Source organism: Notolabrus celidotus, chromosome 23 (genome assembly GCF_009762535.1).
Source record: "Notolabrus celidotus isolate fNotCel1 chromosome 23, fNotCel1.pri, whole genome shotgun sequence".
In the NCBI taxonomy this organism is placed as follows: Eukaryota; Metazoa; Chordata; class Actinopteri; order Labriformes; family Labridae; genus Notolabrus; species Notolabrus celidotus.
This window is the reverse complement of record NC_048294.1, coordinates 20,363,321-20,383,970: the sequence shown is the minus strand read 5'-3', so window position 1 is coordinate 20,383,970 and position 20,650 is coordinate 20,363,321. Positions and strand designations below refer to the sequence as shown.

At 41.2% G+C, this 20,650-nt stretch overlaps 1 protein-coding gene across 3 annotated transcripts in view; it reads left to right on the top strand.

Moving 5' to 3' along the window:
- adam19a (ADAM metallopeptidase domain 19a) overlaps positions 1-20,650 on the top strand; it is a 222,547-nt gene that overhangs the window by 162,418 nt on the left and 39,479 nt on the right. For all 3 annotated transcript variants that reach the window (XM_034676861.1, XM_034676859.1, XM_034676860.1), the window contains 5 exons: positions 6,742-6,925; positions 11,663-11,728; positions 12,204-12,275; positions 12,471-12,637; positions 15,886-15,970. In XM_034676861.1, coding sequence (XP_034532752.1) covers positions 6,742-6,925; positions 11,663-11,728; positions 12,204-12,275; positions 12,471-12,637; positions 15,886-15,970 — 574 coding nt within the window. The remainder of the gene's footprint in view (positions 1-6,741; positions 6,926-11,662; positions 11,729-12,203; positions 12,276-12,470; positions 12,638-15,885; positions 15,971-20,650) is intronic.

Sequence of the window (20,650 nt, the reverse complement as noted above, 5' to 3'; positions counted from 1 at the left end):
CAACAATGTGACTGCAGCGTCTGTCCTCTCATTATGAGATCAGGATTACTCAACAGACAAAGAGAAACACGCCGTCTGACATTATTCTGGTAAATGCACAAGATGGGAGGCTCTCTGAGCTGGAACATGAAGCCAATGAAGGAGTGCAAAAAACCTGCAGCTCCTCCAGTCCACTAGAGGCTGTTTCCTTAAGTGAGTCAGTCCCCATAAAGCCCCATGTTAAATTGTTGCAGCAGAAATAAACATACTTACAGCCTGGTAGAAAAACTGTTTGGGTCTCTATAGCTAATTTCTCTCTAAATGAAAACTAGGGATGTAAACAATTAATTGATTATCAATTAATTGATTGTTAAGAAATTACTCGAAAAACGCATTTTTGTTTTAAATTTTCCGTCACGTGGGACAAACAACACGTAGTCTCATAACACTTATCTATCAGGGAGGTGTTTTAAGTTTAAAGCATGTTTGGATGTGAATCAGCTGTTAAAGGTGTTTTGCAGAGCGGAGACGCTCAGCTGGCGGCTGCGGCTGTGCGTCAGGTCTCTGCTTTTTAACGGGGATCAATACACAACTGCTGCCAAAAACGACATGAAGGTTGACAACTTTAAACAGGACATTTCCCCACCTTCAGATACAAAGCCAACAGACTGGTGGGAATTGCTAGTATGCTATTTTTGCAGACAAGCAACATCAGAGCTGTCTGAGCTTTTCTGCAGTGGACTGATTATGACCCGGTTGCGCTCCAGGCTGACACCTGACCAAAAACACATGTTTATTTTTCTCAATAAGAATGAGTAGACTGAAAACTGGACACTGTGAGTCTGAAGAACGTTTCTGTTAGTATTATGCGCCTTCACATTATAAGACTATGTCCGCAGAGAATATTTTTATGAGCCTGATCGTTGATAATCAGCGTTAAACATGCAGAAACAGCATTGTTTTTGACGTAAGAAATCTCACAGTTTTTTTTTTTTTTATGATTAACGATAATTGATCATTAACATTTCCAAAAATCAATCACGGAGAATACTTAAAATGTACATCCCTTATGACATCTGTACGGCTGAATTTATATACAATTCACCTGTTTACAGCAGATAATTACCCGCCTGTGTAAAATACTTGATTCTGATTGGCTGAAACCCCATAACAATAGAAATAAACACCAAATACGACCTGATCACACACATCATATCAAATCAATCTGCAGAGAAGAGAATAGAATGGAACAGATCAAAACAGAATAGAATGGAATGCTTCTGATTGATCAAAGCCAACTAACAACTGTGAATAATTCTAGACGGCAAAAGAAACACCAGGGACGACCATATACATGTCAAACTACTCTGAGTAAAGGAGTTGGTCACATGTCCCCTTTACCTGTTGACAACTGTGGTAAAAACTCTCTCTATAGCTAATTTCTCTATTCATGACAACTGTACGGGCTGAATTTGTATACAGCTCACCTGTTTACGTTAGATTAAGGGAGGTAGATTAAAGGGAGGTAGAATTAGCAGCGTGGCCTCTTTGAATGACAGGTGGGAGCTGCTAGCTGTCTGCTCGGCGTCCCTTCAGCTAATTCTGTCACTGAATTTAACTTCTGGGTTGTGTTTGTGGTGTTGGAGCCTTATGGAGACTTGTTCATGTAAATATCAGATGAATAATCAGTCAGTTTATGCACTCAGTCTAATACTACTATTATTAAAATTTATATAATAGCACTGATTAGTTTTATTTGTGGTGATGATTGAATGGGAGTCAGGACTGCCTGTGGGCTCATCCTGGCACGACTGTAGTGATGATTGGATCGGTTGTTTCGCGTCACAGGAGATTAAAGTGAGCAAGCGGTGAGTCTGCTTTGTTCCACTAGCTCTCAATAATCAGCTCTGAACAGAATACCACTCTGCTGGAAACAGGATGGTTAACTCGCTCATTAGCATGCACAGATGTTTCACTGGGCGTTTTGCTAACCCCTCGCTCCATTCAGGCTCCCAAAAGGTGGTCCACGAACCAATGGGTGACATCACAGTGGCTGGGCCCATTGTTTAAACAGTCTGTGATTCATAGGGATGAAATCGTTTTTAAAACACCTTAATGAGACCATTTATCTAGCTCTGTATGAAACCCTGTTTCCTTTCTGTCAGTGTGATGCTTCACTTTGGACCGGCCTCACTGCACAGCCCTGCAGAACTTTCAGAGAACTAATGATTACTGTAAAAAGTTGCTCGTTACCGGAGGCCTCCTCATCCGGATAACAAAGTTTGTGATCCAAACTTTTGGTGGAGGTTTGAGCTGTGACCTTCTCTCCTCTTATCTGCAGTCCTGCAGCAGCTCTGCCCTGCAGCTCCCCGCTCATTTTCCCTGACGGTAACTGTGACGCCGTAATACGGAGCTTTGTATTGACTCAGGATGAATTACACGGTTTTAGGGTAAATTGCTAAACAGCCTTGGACACATAATTACAGAAGAAAAAAAGAGCATCTGTTGAAAAAAATCACGTCTCTGAGCTCAGCTGGGCCCAAACGGTCCGAATAAAAAAACAGCTCAACTCTTTTCACAGAAATAATTTGACTGCCTTCGTGCCTCTTGCGAGTCTGCGCTGAAATAAATAAAAACTCAGGCAGACAAGGTGAAACAGTTGTCATGTAAACTTCAAATGCTTATTAAACCTTGGTGAGCAGAGCTTGCACGAATAATAGTTTTCAACCTCAGGACAGATTAATATTGAGAAAGGCATGAATAATTCAAGATTTCTCACTATTTGCTTTTTCCACAGAACCTCTTAAACTTTTTAAACATGTCTAAATAAAACCTCTCTAAAAAAAACATTATTATTATATAATATCCATTCACAGGACTCAGTCTGATCTCATCTTAATCCACCATGAGCAGAGCACTTTGCAGCATTTAGCAAGTTACAGTGGCAAGGACAAACTTCCTTTAACAGGCAGAAACCTCCAGCAGGACCAGACTCATGTTAGACACACATCTGCTGAGACCGTGTTGGAGAGAGGGATAGAGGAGATGAAGAGAGAGAGATGATAGTGGTGAGACGGATAGTAGGAGTTGTAGCAGCTGGAGCCTGAAACATCCACAGCAGCAGAGATCCAGAGGAGCCTATGAGACAAGGGAGCTCAGGGACTCCAGAAAGGTCTATGGTTAGTAACTTTAATGGGACAGGGAGAGTTAAAGTAAGAGACAGGCAGAGAGAGGAGAGAGAGGGAAAGACAGGATCCCAGTGTGTCAGTCTAAGCCTATAGCATAACTAAGAGCTGGTCCAAGCCTGATCCAGCTCCAACTATAAGCTTTATTCAAAAGGAAAGTTTTAGCCTTTAAGCCTACTCTTAAAAGTAGTGAAGGTGTCTGCCTCCAGAACCCTGACTGGTAGATGATTCCAAAGGAGAGGTGCCTGAATCCTAAAGGCTAGACCTCCCGTACTATTTTAGAGACTACTTGAAAGAACATGTATAATCATTAATTTAATCATTTGGTCTCTTCAGAATCATCAGAGACACTTCTTCATCCATGTTGATGCAGTCATGGTTTTAATGCTGATCTGTTTTCGCCTGCATGAAGTCGTTAAAACATCAGAATAAAGCATTGTGTATAAGAAGGCGCCTACAAACTCCTTTGGTCCAAACACACTAGTGATGCAGACAGACTCAGGTGCAGAGGACATGCACACCTAGAAACAACATGAAGGCTGTTAGTCTGGGCCGACTTTCATCAATCAAAGAATCATTTAGTTCGGAGCTTACAGCCTCCTGAAGCCTCCTCTGTGACTCTCTTAGCCAGTCTCGCAGGCTGCTACAACTACAAACTCTTTTGGATAATTTTTGTGAAAGTTGTCGCCCACTGCAGCTCTACATTGTTGCTCTGCAGAAAGACTGTCGTAATCTGGGTCTTTACATCCACAGAGAAGAGAAAATGACGATGAAATGACAGCACACAACAAGTAACAATCACACTGAGTCAAAGAAATGTTCTTCAGTAGTGTTAACAGAAAGCCTGTGTGTAACACAAAAGCACACGGTGCTCGGTCTGCAGTCCATCAGGGCCTCAGTTTGGATGATCCAGTGTAAGAATGATGGACTGTAATCTTCATCCGTCTGAGTCACACACTGTTACTCTGTGGTGAAAACTCACTGTGCACCCTGAAATGCATTTTGACTCTTTTGTAGTGAAAAAAACACATTTGGACCAATTTAAAAAGGCCTGAAGGGCAAGAGAGAGAGAGAGAGAGAGAGAGAGAGAGAGAGAGAGAGAGAGAGAAAGGAACGAGAGAGAGAAAGGAACGAGAGAGAGAGAGAGAGAGAAAGGAACGAGAGAGAGAGAGAGAGATAGATAGAGTACTGACAGCAACATAACGAGCACAAAGAGGAAGGAGTTAGAGCAGAGTAATGGGCGAACATGAGAAAGTATAAAGTTTTGTTTTCAGTACAGTTTGAAATCTTCACTTTGTTTCATCCTGTACTGAGGCTGCTGTTATCGATGTCTTCTTTAAAGGAAGCAGAGAGTCTGTACCTACTGATGTACTCTAACCTCATGATAGTGTTACAGCGTGCATGTGTGTATGAAATCCTTTGAGTCCAGTTTTCGAAATGTAACATTAGCATCGGTTTTGACTCATGTTTGTATCTACGTTAGTCCAATTATCAGTAATGGCCCTGTCACACCTTGATGATTTAGCCAGCATAGGCCGGCGTATAAAAAATTTGGCGAGTACGCTGGCCTATGTTGCACAAGTTATAGGTAAGTTTTGTATAAGTTAAGAGCACGCTGGAGCATACTGGTATACATCGTAGTACGGCGAGTAAACGTATGCAGCGTATGGATCATACATCCGGCATACGCCTGCTATAAGTTGTAGGTAAGTTATGCAATGGTTGACACATGTACACACATGTAGAGCTGTGTGTCTGCGTGTGTGTGAGTGTGAGAACCCTTGGAGCCCTCACTCAGTGTCAAATAGCAGAGCCTCTGAAACAGAAGCTGAAGCCAGCATGTCGGAGTCTGCTGGTGTCAACGATAAGGCAGATTATTACGCTGCTGTGCGCTTTGCACAAGTGGACTGTCGTTGGGCACAAGTTATGAATATGCTATGTGTACACCCAAAATTGAAAAAAAACATTGATAACTCAAAGTATGTCAGTGTTTTAGAGGCATTTGATACGTCGGGAAACCGATGGCTAAATCATGTGACAGGGCCATAAACAACAACAACTGCTGTAATATTGTACGACCAACTAAGTGGGCAGTTTGCACACATGACTAAGGACTTCACACTCATACTTTTATATGTCCTTTAGTCTGACGCTGCCCTACAATCAGTGTGGTGCATTCATTCATAGATTTTAACTATTTATTGCCCAAAATGGAAATACAGTTAAGCTTGACGCTGTAGGCTCGGCTTTTTGAAGTGCTCCCCGGGTTAGTGAGCCAGCAGGTTGCTTTTGGCTTTCCGGCGAGTGGATTGCAAAAAAAACAGACATTTAGACAAGAGTCTCATTCTGCAAAACATCTTTTACTCAAACAGCTCTCTATGTAAAAGGAGAAAAATCCAGGAACTCTTTATCTGATCACTTGAAACTCACTTCACCATGTCTAAGAGAACCACCAAGCCCTGGTTAATTCAGCAACAAACCTGCACTAGTGTCTGATTTTCTGCATGTTTTGTTTGCCAAATGTGTGTTTAATTGTATCTAGGTGTACTCAAAAGCCCTTCTAGGGACAGGTGTTACAAATTAGCACGTTTGCTACAAACACTATGACACTTGCATAGGATGGCTGTTCTTAGTTTGTCTATGCATACTGTATCTGTCCCTAACAAACAAACCATAAATAGATAAGAGAGGAGGGGGCAAAGATGAACCAGCAGCAGCAGGGTGTCGCCAGCGTAGGTGTTAAAGGGATCAGTAAGAAGGAGAACTCCTTAAATAGACCGCCATGTTGTTAGAGTGAGCTGTGGTTGGACGTGAGTGATTGGGGCGTTTTACTCCATTGTCCTGTATGAACTAACGAAGCTTCAATTCATGCATTAAATATGGACGTAGTCTCAGTGATGTCACACACAAGTTTCCCATTGAGCCCCATGAAGGTGGTTGCCATATTGGAAATCCCACCTGTTAGTCAGCTTGACCACACCCCTAACCCCCCCTACACTTGAAGGCTGTAAGCATGTTTATCTTCTGTAGTACTGGATGTTTTAACGTGGGACCTAATGGGTATTCTTTTGCTTTTGGACAAAGCCTCAATTGGACGATCAAGGAACTGCAGTTTTTTGCACTTCCTCATGTGGTTCTTGGTTATTATTTGTTAATAACTCACATTTTCATCAACCAGAGACCTGTAAAGAAATATTTATTCCCAAAACACCTTTTATTTTTTACAGCTGTCTGTCTTTTTCAAACTCATTTTACCTCTTAATAACTCCAGTGAAACATAGTGTAAATCAAACTCAAGGTAAAGAACAGATGTCAGATTATCAGAAGGGCTATGCATTGTCAGCTTTCCATAAATAAAATGCTAAAGTTGCTAATGTTAGCTTTACTTATCCATTGATAATGCCACATCAAGTGAGGCTGTAGCTGTGGCTGAAAAATGACTTTACTCGTTAAACTTTTATTGTGAAAACCACCTGCCTGTTTAGTAATGTCCTGGTTCTGTTTCAGGCCCTCTTGTCTCTCATGTTTCTGAAAGTTGACCGTGTGTTCTCTCTCCTCTCTGTTGCTCTTCAAACAGGGGCCTGATATCCTTGAATTCTAGCGACACTTTCTACCTGGAGCCAATCAGCAGCGAGGATCGTCTCCAACACTCGCTGCTGAGAGCAGACGAGCTGCAAATCAACGGAGGAAACTGTGGACACGGACATCACAACACTCAGTCCAACTACATCTCCAGCCTGCTCCGACCGTTTCACTCACGGGTAAGAAACCTCGATCACTTCATCATGAGAGTTAGATTGTTTTCTTTATGAAGATAAAGTGGAAATGTATCCACAGCTCTAACCTTATTCCCCAAACACGGACAAGATGATCAATGAAAACTTCATCTGTGTTCATATTTCCAATGATTCGAAACATCAGAAATATGATTTCTGCTGCAGAATCACAGAACTAATAAAATCACTCTCCACACTCGGAGTGGAAATCCTCATGAGACGTTTCACCTCGGATTGTTCGATGGTACATAAATGCAAAAGAAAAACAAAATCTATCGACTCTTTTATCTCAAACTTTCACAAGTTAAAGGAAATCAAGTTTGTGTTTTCTCTCTGCACAACACTCCAAAACATCTCAACTTTTCTGAGACTTCAAAGAAACTTCAATTTAACAACAAGTGAAAATCTGCAGAGTGAAACAAAGTGGTGGATGAATAAAAGATAAGAAAGGAAACTACAAAGGGACCGAGTGTAGACACTGATCGTATTTATTGGGATAAACAAAAATAAACCTGCTACAGGACGTTATACCAGGATAATGGTGAATGAATGAATATTTATTTTGGTTATTAATTTCAAAAGAACCAAAGTTTACAGCTTGCGTGAATAGTCATCTTACAAAATACATACAACACAATATTGCACGTTCACACTGGTTTGTTTCACACAATGAAATATCATAAAAAAAAACAACAATGACCAAAAAAGGAAAAGACTGAAGCCCAGCGCTTGTCTCTGCCAGTCCTGTACGGTCAATGATATTACCCCAAAACATGAACAGTACCAGAAAAAGAAAGTAACAAAAGCTGATTTACAATTCATCATACTCATTAATTTATTTTAATTTTAAATATGTATTAATTCATTCATTTTGATTTTAAGGCTTTTTTAAACTCTGCAACAAAATTTCAACTCATCACTGAGGCTGTTCCATATTTTGACTCCCAAAACTGAAACACATCTGCATTTCATGTTAGTTCTGTCTTTACGTGTTTCAAACACACACACTTCCCTCTGAAATGATAACATCCTTCTCTTATTTTAAACAAACGTTGAATACAAACAGGAAGACTTTTATTTCTAGAGGGAGAAAAGTATTCCTAATGTTACACATTACAGGACACAATACAGGATGCACCATTGTGTTTCAAGTCTGAGGTATGGCAGCATTCTGGCTTTCCCTGAGAAGAAAAACATGTAAATTCCAAGCCTGGAGCATAAGCTGCACTTAAGTTTATTTGAAGAGATTTACTATTTGTTTTAATATTTAATACTTTCATTTGGGAATCGTTCACTTTCCATTTCTTTATAATTGTTCTGAAATTTTCCAACAAGGTATTTTCGTACAGTCATTTTTAGTTTTTCTGCAAGGTGCTGAAAAAAAGTGTGCAGTGGTTTTATTTGAGTAACAAAACACCTTAAAAATGAAAAATTATGACTTTGTTTACAAAGAAATATAAGAGAAAAAATATATATTGAACTGTCCATATCTGAGAATTGGGATAAAATAATAGTTATTAACATTTTGAGTTCAATCTAGTTTTCTTGAACATCGTTAGAGAATCGTGAGTGAATCTTATAATGAACCAAAAATCAGGATTCAAATCGAAGCCTGGGTTGAGTGTATCCTTACATCCCTACTCGGGTGTCATCTGCATAGAGGTTAAAGGTGGTCCTGTCAGTTGCAGGAACAAGAACTTTAAGTGGATGTACCTTGATCTGGTGCAAGTGCCTGCAAGGTGAGCATTACAGCCTGTTTCATGGCTGCAGGCTGAAGCAATCTGCTAGAGCAAGACCAAAACTATTTGCAGCTTTAAGTCATTAAAGACCATAACATATTTTTTGGGAAACAGGGCCCAGGAAACTCTCCGTCCAAACTATGATATCCCCCATCACTTTTTCAACATCATAAACTGATATAATAGGAAGTCATCAAATAAAATATCATTATTTCTATATTGAAATAATGAAGTCACATGTTTTCTATAACAAAACTTTTTATTTTATTAACGATGGAAAACTGCTTTTGTCCCGTTCGTCAGACTTTTAGTGGCCCAGCACCTTTTCCCCTGAATTAATGAACAGGATGATGAAGTTGGCGGTACATTGGCTCTGCAGGGCAAATGTTCTTTCTCATATAGAAACACAATATTGGAAAGGTCTCTCTGCCATTTCCAGGTGCTGCAATTTACCCCTGCACCATCTGGAAATGGAGGGAATTATGGCCTTGACTCAGCTTTTCATGTCTGCTTAGGTCATGACTATGAGTCAATTCCCCAAGCCTTTATAGAGATCAAGAAGTAGGAGCAAATGTAGTAGATTTCTCTGCAGTTATAAATGAGAGAAACTCTTCTCAGTGGGCTGTTTTATCTTCATCTGTCTCCGCCACTGAGACAAACACTCATTCTTTTGCGTCTCCTCCTCGTATTTCACAGATTTATCATTCTCTTCTTTACGTTTTCGCTCATTTTAACTTGTTCTCTCCCTTCTTTATTTACTCTCCGCCTTCATCATCCCCTCCTTCTGTTTCTTTATCTTCCTTCCCCCTGCATCAGACCCCTTGGCACTCCATTTCCACCCATTAATCCTTGGTCGTTCTGCAGAAACAGCTTCCACAGCAGACTCCAGACTGACTCCCCAGGACTTTCACACTGTTTGCCCTCTCGAATAAACAGTGCGATATGTTAATGCGTTAGTGTGGATGAATGTGCATGTGTCTGAGCTCTGCATGTTTCCATTCTGGCGTCACAGATCCCTTTAAGATCTGCAGTATCTGTGTTTTAAGACCAGACTGATTCTCTGCAGCAGCAGCTTCCCCGCACGTTAATCAATGAGTTTTAATTACAGCCGAGCGTTTCCTTAATGGCTGTAATCAAGTATTAGCAGGAGGGGAACTTAATGATGGAGGGATGGAGGAAGGCTTAAAGCTTTGTAAACACAACTGCATAAATAGAAAGGAGGAGGCTCATTCATACATGAGGCTTGTCACCTCATTGCCGACCACTTTCACACCATGCTCTTTCTAGATTTGAAATTCAAACAAGAAGGGGAAGAGTGACGATGGTGATAGAAGCCGTTTAGTCTTACTAATTTATTTCTGTCTTGGTTTTTCTCAAATAAATACTCATAGAAAAAACAAAGGACACTAAATTAAATTTGAAAAATTCCCCAAAGTTTAAGATAAGTAGAGGATCTGATCATTTTATTGGTTCTTTAATTGGTTCACATTATTTTGGAGTTTTGTTCCGTAATTAGTAGGGGTGCAACAATACGTGTATCTGTATCAAACCGTTCGATACAGTGGTCACGGTTCGGTACGCCCTATGAACCGAACAATACGCAGTTTTATATTTATTTGATCAACTTCTGACAAGGCACTCTGTGCTGAAAGTTCAGTGGATCAGCGCTCGACTCCTCCGTGCTGCATTGGCGAGCGCAGGTCCACTGAACTGCGTGCTCCTTCCACATTCATTCAGTCCAAGCTGGTCACATTTGTTTTAACTGTGCTTCATCTGGAAATATATATTTCACTATATGGCAGTCTGCTGGGTTCATATGTTCACGTATGTGTGTGTGAGCGCGCGCCCACACGAGAGGGAAGCACTAGTGTCCTCTTTGGTTGCAGAGCAGAGTTGTTCCTTGGTCCTGTAGTGATGCTAGACTGGGCGATGTGGTTTTAAAGTGCGTTTCCCCTGCTGTTATATTGGGGCCGCAACCACTGGGTCCCGCCCCCCCTTGGAAGTCAAAGCAGAAGTAATTTAAGGTTCCTTCTCTCATGGACCAGGTCTATACCTTGTTCTTTTATTTAACAGACTTAATATCCGTATGTTATTTATCTTATTTACATGACGGGATGTCATTTCTGTCTCTACATGGTCGCGCGTTCACAAATCTCCTCTGCTCTCTGTATCGCGCACGGCAGATGTGCACACAGCAAGACACGCATACACTCACACTCACACACACACACACACACACACACACACACACACACACACACACACACATAACCCCCCCATGCACAGCAGAACTTGTGCCACGTATAGCTGGCCCTGATACATTTAATTTAATTTAATTTAAAAACTGTGCTTTAGAGCTGAAACAATTGTTGGTAAACTCCATAAACTGCAAGTAAAAAAAGCATGGAAATTTCTCTTTTTCTTTATCGAAAACGTATCAAACCGTGACAAAAACGTATTGAACCGTACCGAACCGTGGATTTTGTGTATCGTTGCTCCCCTAGTTAGTAGTAGTGTGACTCAGCCGAAGCTCACACCGTGCTGCTGTTTGTGTTTGTTTTCTTCAATTTGTTATTCGTCTCTTTAAGTCAGCTCCTCATGCATTTTATCATCCCTCACTGTCTCTCTTCTTCTTCTCTTTGCTGCCTTGTGAATAACTTGGGGATAATGTTAAGAATATCCTCCATGTTGTTTACAGTGCTATTTAACGTTTTTTTGCCACCATGTCAACTTTAAAGGTTGATGTTCTTGTTTTTATGAATATGCCAGGTGATTTGTGTGATTACGTTGTCCCTGATGTTGTTCTTTCTATTACTGTTGTTATGGGAGTTTTAACCAATCAGATTGAAGAATTTAACAGAGATAACCGTATCATCTGTGTATAGATTGAATATTATTTTTGGGACATTATGACTGATGCTGTGATAATAATAATCTTATGATTTGTTTAACCATGTTTTTGTGTCTTTGTGTTTCCTGTCAGGTGAAGAGGAACACCTTGGGAACAACCAAATACATGGAGCTGTACATCGTGGCTGACAACACACTGGTAAACTGACAGTGACTCTCCACCCTCCACAGATTATAGATACTCTGTGCGCTGAGGCTGATGATATTAGACAAACGCAAAGTGACAGAGTCCCCATCTTTAACAATTATCTCATGCGGCTAATGGCTCTCTTTCACACTGAGAGATGCACTGAGCATGTGCAAACCAGGCAGAGGAGCTGTCCCTTAATGATGGGGGCGGACTCTGAAAGAGGAACGGCTTTTAGGTAGACCTTTAGCTGCAGATATGAGATTTTATATGTTAATGAGCCAGCTCTGTGTGCTGCGTTAATGCCATGGTAACAGCATTTGGGTGACCAGGAAGTGTCTGCTGTAAGTGCTGTAATTATAACAACCCACCCAGGTTCAGTTATGGTATTATTTTAGGGGTCATTAGTCTCTGCTGGGAACTTTTGAGAGATTATCTCCATTATTTCTCTGACCTTTGAACTCCTGTATCTCTCTCTGTGCTGCAGTTTAAACGTCAGAATAAGGACTACGAGAAGACCAAGACCAGGATCATGGAGATTGCTAATTACGTGGATAAGGTAAGGCTGAGCTAATGTCATCTATCTCCTCTGAACTCTAAAGTCTTTGATGAATCAGGATTAAAGTGAGCACCAATATCACCAGGGTTTAATCTGTATCATCCTTCAGCATCCTGTAAGAGGAAGAAAGAGCTGTGTGAGCAGATTGTGTCACAGGCTGCATGTGTGTGGGTTAATATTTGTGTGTGTGTTTAGTTCTACAGGGCTCTGAACATCCGCGTGCCTCTGATCGGTCTGGAGGTGTGGACCGAAAGGGATCAGTGCATCATCAAGGAGGAGCCAAACGCCACCCTCTGGTCCTTCCTGCAGTGGAGACAAAAACTGAAATCCAGGAAGAAGCACGACAACGCCCAACTGCTGACGTGAGTCATAAACACACACACACACACACACACACACACACACACACACACACACACACACACACACACACACACACACACACACACACACACACACACACACACACACACAGACCAGTCCACAGCCTCAGCCTCAGTCCTGCTGTGTACCAAGAGCATCTGTGTAATACTCCTTGCTGTAAACACAATACGAGTGAGTACATTAGCATTTAAATGCCTCGTCCTGCAGCATCATCCTGCTTTTTTTAAGGCTATCAGTGTTGATGTGTTCACTATTTTTTAATGCACGTTTATTATTTGACTTTCTTGCATCAAATGTTAATGTACATTGAGCCTCAGTGACCTTGATTAGCCCATAAAGGTGCAGACTGAGCGCAGAGATCACAGCTCGTGTCACCAAGACTTTGAAAGTGGCTGTGCAGCAACAAGGTTGTTGAAATAAGACGCAATATTTTAAAACGTAGCATCTTATTTCTATAAAAAGTCAAGGTTGCATGAAGTCGGGATAGAGCAAGGCATTTGTGTTATCAGTCAATATTTATTCATGAAGCACCGAATCACAACAAATGTTACCTGAAGACTCTTTCCAAACAGAGCAGTTCTAGACTGTACTCTATGTTCTATATTAACAAAGACCCAACATCAAGACAGGATAAGATCCAGTTTCATCTTACAGACAGGACTCAGTCTGATCTCATCTTAATCCACCATGAACAGAGCACTTTGCAGCATTTAGCAAGTTACAGTGGCAAGGACAAACTTCCTTTAATAGGTAGAGACCTCCAGCAGGACCAGACTCATGTTAGACACACATCTGCTGAGACCGTGTTGGAGAGAGGGATAGAGGGAGATGAGGAGAGAGAAAGATGATAGTGGTGAGACGGATAGTAGTAGTTGTAGCAGCTGGAGTCTGGCACGTCCACAGCAGCAGAGATCCAGAGGAACCTACGAGACAAGGGAGCTCAGGGACTCCAGAAAGGTCTATGGTTAGTTACTGTAATGAGACAGGAAGTGTTAAAGTAAGTGACAGGCAGAGAGAGGGTATAACAGCATAACTAACAGCTGGTCCAAGCCTGATCCAGCTCTAACCTAAGCTTTATCAAAAAGGAAAGTTTGAAGCCTACTCTTAAAAGTAGAGAGGGTGTCTGCCTCCCGGACTCTGACTGGTGGATAATTCTAAAGGAGAGGGGCCTGATAACTGAAGGCTCGACCTCCCATACTCCTTTTAGAGACTTTAGGTATGATGCCTGCATGCTGAGAGCGTAGTGTTATGTGTCGTACTGTAAAACATTTTATGTCTTCATCTCCTCCTCCCCCATGCATTCTTTACCAGAAACGCTGTGTTGATATCAAGCTCTTGTTTCAATAAGAGCAGCAAATAGCACCTGAAACACCTGACCCGATTGAACCCTATGCCATGTAACCACTTAACTTTAATCTGGCTAAAGAAGAATTGTCGGTGTAAACGTGACTAATGGCTAGTAAGCAAGATATTTAATGCCAAGCCCGTGACACTGATATTAATGAGTGACACAGATACACTGTATATCACAGCATCTCTACTGTAGGTTTGTGCAAAATGTAGTATTTTGATGCCCTAAGCTGTTTCACTTTACCTTCAGCAAAGTCTGCAGTCCAGCAGATATCATCTCAGACTGACCAGATCTGATCTTTCAGATTCACGTCGCTCTGCGGGCCAAACTCTATCTCCCCTCCCATGAGCCGAATGTCCTGAAGGCTCTCTCCTTTCTCTTACAAATCACAACTTCATGACTTTGTTAAAAGCATAAATTCAGGAAACAGATATACAAGTTGCTCTTTAAATGCAGTGCAGTGTTGGTGTGCAGCAGCTCTGTGTGTGAAAAGATTCTCTGTCAGGTTGCAGGCAGCTGTTTCTGCAGCTGTCTGCACAGCCGCTTTACTGCACAGCTTTAAATTCTGATCTGTGACTGACTCTCAGTGCTGCGCTCTGAGTTCATTTCATTCTAATCTGACTCTTTGGTGTTAACACGGAGAATACACTCTGAATGAAAATACTGTATATTATAACATAGGTAAAAATCTGTCCTGACTTATACTATAGGGGACTGGGCGCAGAAAATAATTCATGTTTTGGGTTTTTTGGGGACATGTTTGGGGTCGACATGACTGAAGTTCAACCATTAGATTAGACATCAAGACAGGATCAGATCCAGTTTCATCTTACAAACAGGACTCAGTCTGATCTCATCTTAATCCACCATGAGCAGAGCACTTTGCAGCATTTAGCAAGTTACAGTGGCAAGGACAAACTTCCTTTAACAGGCAGAAACCTCCAGCAGGACCAGACTCATGTTAGATACACATCTGCTGAGACCGTGTTGGAGAGAGGGATAGAGGGAGAAGAGAGAGAAAGAGATGACAGTGGTGAGACGGATAAGATCGGACAAAACAAAGATAAGATCACAACTTAGATATAAGGTACCACTTTGTCCAAAAGGGGCGCCAAAGCTCGCAGGAGCTTTAAGTTTCAAAGTAACGGCTTTATGTTTGAGTATAAATTTTGTTGACTCTAACAAGCTCTTAATCGGCATTCATCAATTCCTCTCTCTCTGATATTGACCTCAGGAGGAACAAATCAGTGAACTAATGTGCTCCAGTTTTATCTGGAGAGAGCCTGCAGACACTCGCTCCCCTGATGTGAGCTCTCAGGTTCATAATCACCATCAGCTAATAAAAAGCTGATTAACTTCTCCTCCTCCACACCCCCCGTCCCCTGAAGAGTGTCTATGTGGCTCTAACAACAGAAACACTCCCCGCTCTGACTCCAATGTTTTCATGGTTTGTAGAAAATGATAAATATTAATAAACACTGATTGGATTTAGCAGAGATCTCTTCAGTCAGCGGTGATCAGGCCGACACATCAGGGCTGTGTAGTTGCTGTTTTTTGATGCTAAGTGAGGACCACCAGGAGACCGCACGGGTCCTTTCACACCCTCGCCCTCGTCTGACAGGCTTGTCGTGTCTGCTGCTGCGTCTGCAATCACTGTGCAGCCACTGTGGATTCTGTAAGTGAGCCAGGAGGAGACTAAGGTTAACTCTCTCTCTCTCTCTCTCTCTCTCTCTCTCTCTCCCTCTCTCTGTGTGTTTGTGTGTGTGTGTGTGTGTGTGTGTGTGTGTGTGTGTGTGTGTGTGTATGTGTGTGTGTGTGTGTGTGTGTGTGCGTGTGTGCGTGCGTGCGTGCGTGTGCGTGTGTGTGTGTGCGCAGTGGTGTGATTTTCAAGGGGACCACTATCGGGATGGCACCGCTGGAGGGGATGTGCAGCCTGGAGAACTCTGGCGGCATCAACGTGGTACGTGCAACACATTTCTCCACTTTAATTCACTTCATCTTCGTGTTTTCTTTTCTCTCTCTTTTTCCCAAATCTTTTTCTGCCATCTTGAATGTTTTTTCTTCTGATTGTGTTCAGTTTTTGGGTTGCAGAACATCTTCAGTAATATTACATTTTAGAGAAGATTCTTCACCTGACTCCACTTTGAAGATCAGGATGACTATGTGGAAACTTTTAGTTTAAGCTGTGGGTGATGAGAGGTTGGGGCTGCACAAATTGATATTTAAGTTAACTTTAGATCACTTAATCAGTTAATAGAGAAGATAATAAAGTGTAAGGGAGCTAAATATCCAGATATTACCCTCAGGAGTCACCGAAGACCAACACTTTTTTAGCCTAATGGGAAAACTTAAACTAGCAAAACAATGAGGCAGTTTAGCAGCTCTTCTGTTCAGCAGCAAGGTAACAAAGTCATACATTTAAAATAACAACACAATAAGAAAAACATTAAAGCACATTAAACACATAAAATAATAAATTAAAACAAATATTGCACTGTTATGTCTGGACAGTTGCACTTTCCAAACCAATGTCTGTGAGAGGCACAATCAGTTACATTGACTGACTGGAGAAAAAAATAAAAAACATTATTCTGAACTTTATGCATAATGCAGTTACACTCTAATCTTATTTCAAGAAAAACTTTGGTACATAGGTTCGTGCCACAAGCATACTACACATCAAGTGAGTTTGGAGCACCTGGCCTTACCAAGCACAAGGTATAATACCTTGATGCGAACTGTTGTATAGAGGTTTAACTGCCTGGAACATGCTTCCCATTGCAAACAGAAAACTCAAGGACAAAAAGTATTTCAAAAAAGTCATCAAAAGATTTGTTTTAAGCTTGAGGTAGATTCAATTATTATCTGTTGTGTTCTTCTAACTGTTTTTGAATTCCTTTGTATTATTTTCTATTTCTCTTTTTAGATGATTTTTTTCAGGGTTGTTATGGCTTGTTTCATGTTCAGCAATAGTTTATTATATCTTTTTAAGATGTTTTGAATTGTGAGGCCTCAAGTTACTGTTTTTTTATTGTTGTTATGTGTGGACCCCAGGAGGACTAGCGACCGAACAAAGAATAAAGAAGCCGATTGCAGAAGTGCCAAAAGTTGCAGTTCTTCAAGTGTGCACTTGAGGCTGGCCCCAAAAGCCCCAGAGGCCACATACACACCCATTCAACAAAGCAGATTTTACAGCAGAAATAAACATGTTTACACTCTGGTTCAAAGAACGATTTAGGTGTGAATATCTAATTTCTCTATCGGCATACACTGTACAGGGGTGAACTTTTTTTATTACTCATTAGTTTTGAAGATATTAAGGTTGCGAGTTTTGCATTTTGGGGCGTGGCTTTCTTAACTGACAGGCGGGCACACTGTAGCTTTAGTTGCGGCCTGCCTCAATTCCACCTCTGTGCCTCTTGATAGGTTGACTGAATGTTAGGTTGAGTCAGCATTTCCAATATAGCGACTGTCAACTTCAAAACTCTGCTTCAAAAACAAATGTTTCCTCTTTTTTTTTACTGGTAATATTCACATATAGTAACAACAATCTCTTGCCTGATTTAGTTTCACACAGAAAACAAACAACAGACCAGAACAGACAGAAATCCATCAATCATAAATAAACATGTGCAGCAGCAGAGATGAATCTGTATTCTCTGTCAGCCTCTCTTTACCTCCTGTCTGCTTTTAAAATCATTAAACCTGGATCTCTCTTTGTTTGCATAAAACACTCAGCTGAGACCGTCTGTGTATTTTCCGCCGTTCTGCAGCTGACAGAAAGAATTAGCGTCACTTACTCTCCTCCTCCCAGAAGAACTGCGTCGGATTTGGTCCCATTTGAAGCTTCAAACTGTTCTCTGTAATTCTCAGTTTCATTTTTTACCTGTTGTTTGAAGTGAAGGCTGCGTCAGATGGAACAGAGGCAAAAACAATGGAGGAGAAGAATTTGAATAAGCAGATTTGAGCCACAGCTGGAGAGTGAATGAGGGACCCAGTTGAGTTAGACGGGTGTTATCTGATGAGGCTCGATCTGCGGTCCTGCAGGAGTTTCTGCACACAGCTGATGTTCAGTCTGTTGCCAGCTTCTCTGCTCATATCTTTTGTGTAGCTGAAAGTTTTCACCAGCTATAAAACCCTCAGGAGGCAGTTAGTGCGCTGAAGTGACCACCCAGGGGGGAATTAGCTGAGGATGGATTGTGGCTGCTAATAGCACCAGGATTTGTGCATCATCTGCCCTCGCTGCCTGCTTTATCTCAAGGTTAAATTCACAAAGCATGCCGCCCTTATATTAAAGTGAAAACATGCACACTCCTGGAGAGAGACTTTCCTGCCAACACGTCTCACATCAGAAGAACATAAATGTTTAAAGAGTGCTGGCTTGTTTTAGGAATCTTGAAGATAATCTCTAACAGTAGTTCTGGATCAGGGTGTGACAGCCGTGCAGCTCACTTTAACTGTGCTTAAAACGATTAAATCAGAGGAATTAATTCTGCTTGATTCACCCACAGGTTACTACAGGTACAGAGTGCAGAGGTGGTGCTCAGTCAGAGCGTTATTGATTTGAACTGGATATATGTTGAAAGAAGAACTCTGAAAGGGGTTTCTTGGTTTGCAGTTGTTGCAGTCTTGGGTTTTGGATGTAGTTATCTATTTATTATCTTCTTGTCAGACTTGTTAACAGGGATCTGATGACGCGTGAGGCTACTCTGAAGTACTAGAGGGGTGAGACCGAGAAAACATAAGACAAAATCACTCCTCTAACAGACTACACAGTGTCTTACAGCACGTATGTTTCCACTCAGATGACTTTTATTATTCATATTTTTATTGAAGAGGATTTGATTTATTTATATTCTCTCTGAAAGTAAAGAGAATTTCAACAAATACGATCTCAGGACATATCTGCAGTCATGATCTATCACTGTCTGATGATTCATCAAAGAATCTTAGAATTCTGGAACACCTATTGTTGCGCTCCATACAGACTGTTTTCCCTGCAGACACCAAAGCCTGCTGATATACTTGTAATTAACGGGTCTTAAGTTTGCTGAAATAACAACATCATGATGCAGATTAGTCAAAAGTCAAAAGTCAAGCTTTGTCAGGTCTGTCCTCAAGAGGAGAAGAAAACTACTTTTACAATATTTGTTTGTTGAATGGAGGTGGGATCCATCATTTCTGATGCATTCAGGGAAGTCAGGAAATCAAGCATCAAGCAGATTTGTGTCTCGGTGTAAATGTTTGATCTAGAACAGATTGTTAGCTGCTCTTCATGCAGATATCTGTTTATAGAGAGAAAGAAATCCTCCTCAGATTAACAACCATGGGAGCTGGGATGTCATTACAGTGGATTGTGTTCCTCCTGCTTTTGCTCTCCAGATTCTGCAGTTTGAGAGATTACAACAAAAATGTCTGGTATAAACTAGAGATGCCAACAGACCTTTCATGGCAACATTTTTGCACACGGGTGTATGAATAGATCTGAAATTAAGTTATGTAACCTAAAACTGAGGTTGTGCAGATTTTACTGAAAGGTAGTATTTGTAAATAAACAAGAAAGGACAAAACTATGAGCAAAAATATGATGTAAGCTCTGGTGGACTGTTACTGTGCAGATTTAGATGATAAATACGGTCTGTATACAGACTCACTGAGTTTGTGTAACACTGCCTTTATATACGTGCAGCAGCTGACTGAAGGGATCGATCTTTTCCAACCTTGATTAGCTTCTAATAGCCTGTTAGCTCTCCTGTGGGCTGAGGTGTCTGTGGAATATAAATGTTCTGTGGTTTACCGAGCTTCATACACACACACACACACACACACACACACACACACACACACACACACACACACACACACACACACACACACACACACACACACACACACACACACACACACACACACACACACACACACCTCTGTGGTTTGAACCTTGGAGCCCAAACAGCACCAGAGGGATTTCTCAGCAGAGTATCAGCTTTTCCTGACAGTGAACACAACCTTATTTTCTACAGTATGCATAATTCAGAGCAGAGCTAAGAGTGAATGACAGCTTTCAGAGGATCAAAGAGGAGCTAAATACATCTGAATATTGTTACTGCTCCATGTGTGTGTGTGTCAGAGTGTGTGCATGAGAGGAAGTGTGTGTGTTACTCCTGAGAGTTTTACTTTTTACCTTTGGAACAAGGACATGAAACTCTTACTTCTGCAGGAGTTTACTTTATAAAAGTCCTTCAAACACAAACAGTGTGTTTGTTTTTTGCCGTACTTTGTCAAATAAAATGACACTTATATATTTATTATAAGATGAATGACACAGCGCTATAAAATAAAAGAATTCATATCCACAATATTTCCCCGCTGCAGTCTTCCCCACCGTCTTTTCAGAGGCAGAGAATCAGAGTCTCAAAGATTGTTTGACCTCAGCAAATCCAGCAACTCCATAATCATCCTCAGTCAACACGTCTCCTTTTATTAAGGGTTTGTCTTTGACTTTATTATAATCCCAGAGGGAGATAAATGGGAATTAGGAGAGGGTGAAGAAACACAAAGCAGAGAGATAGATACACTAAAGTGTCCCTGAGGCTCTGGGTTCATTCGCTGGTTCAGATTTTAATTGCAAATTTGTTCT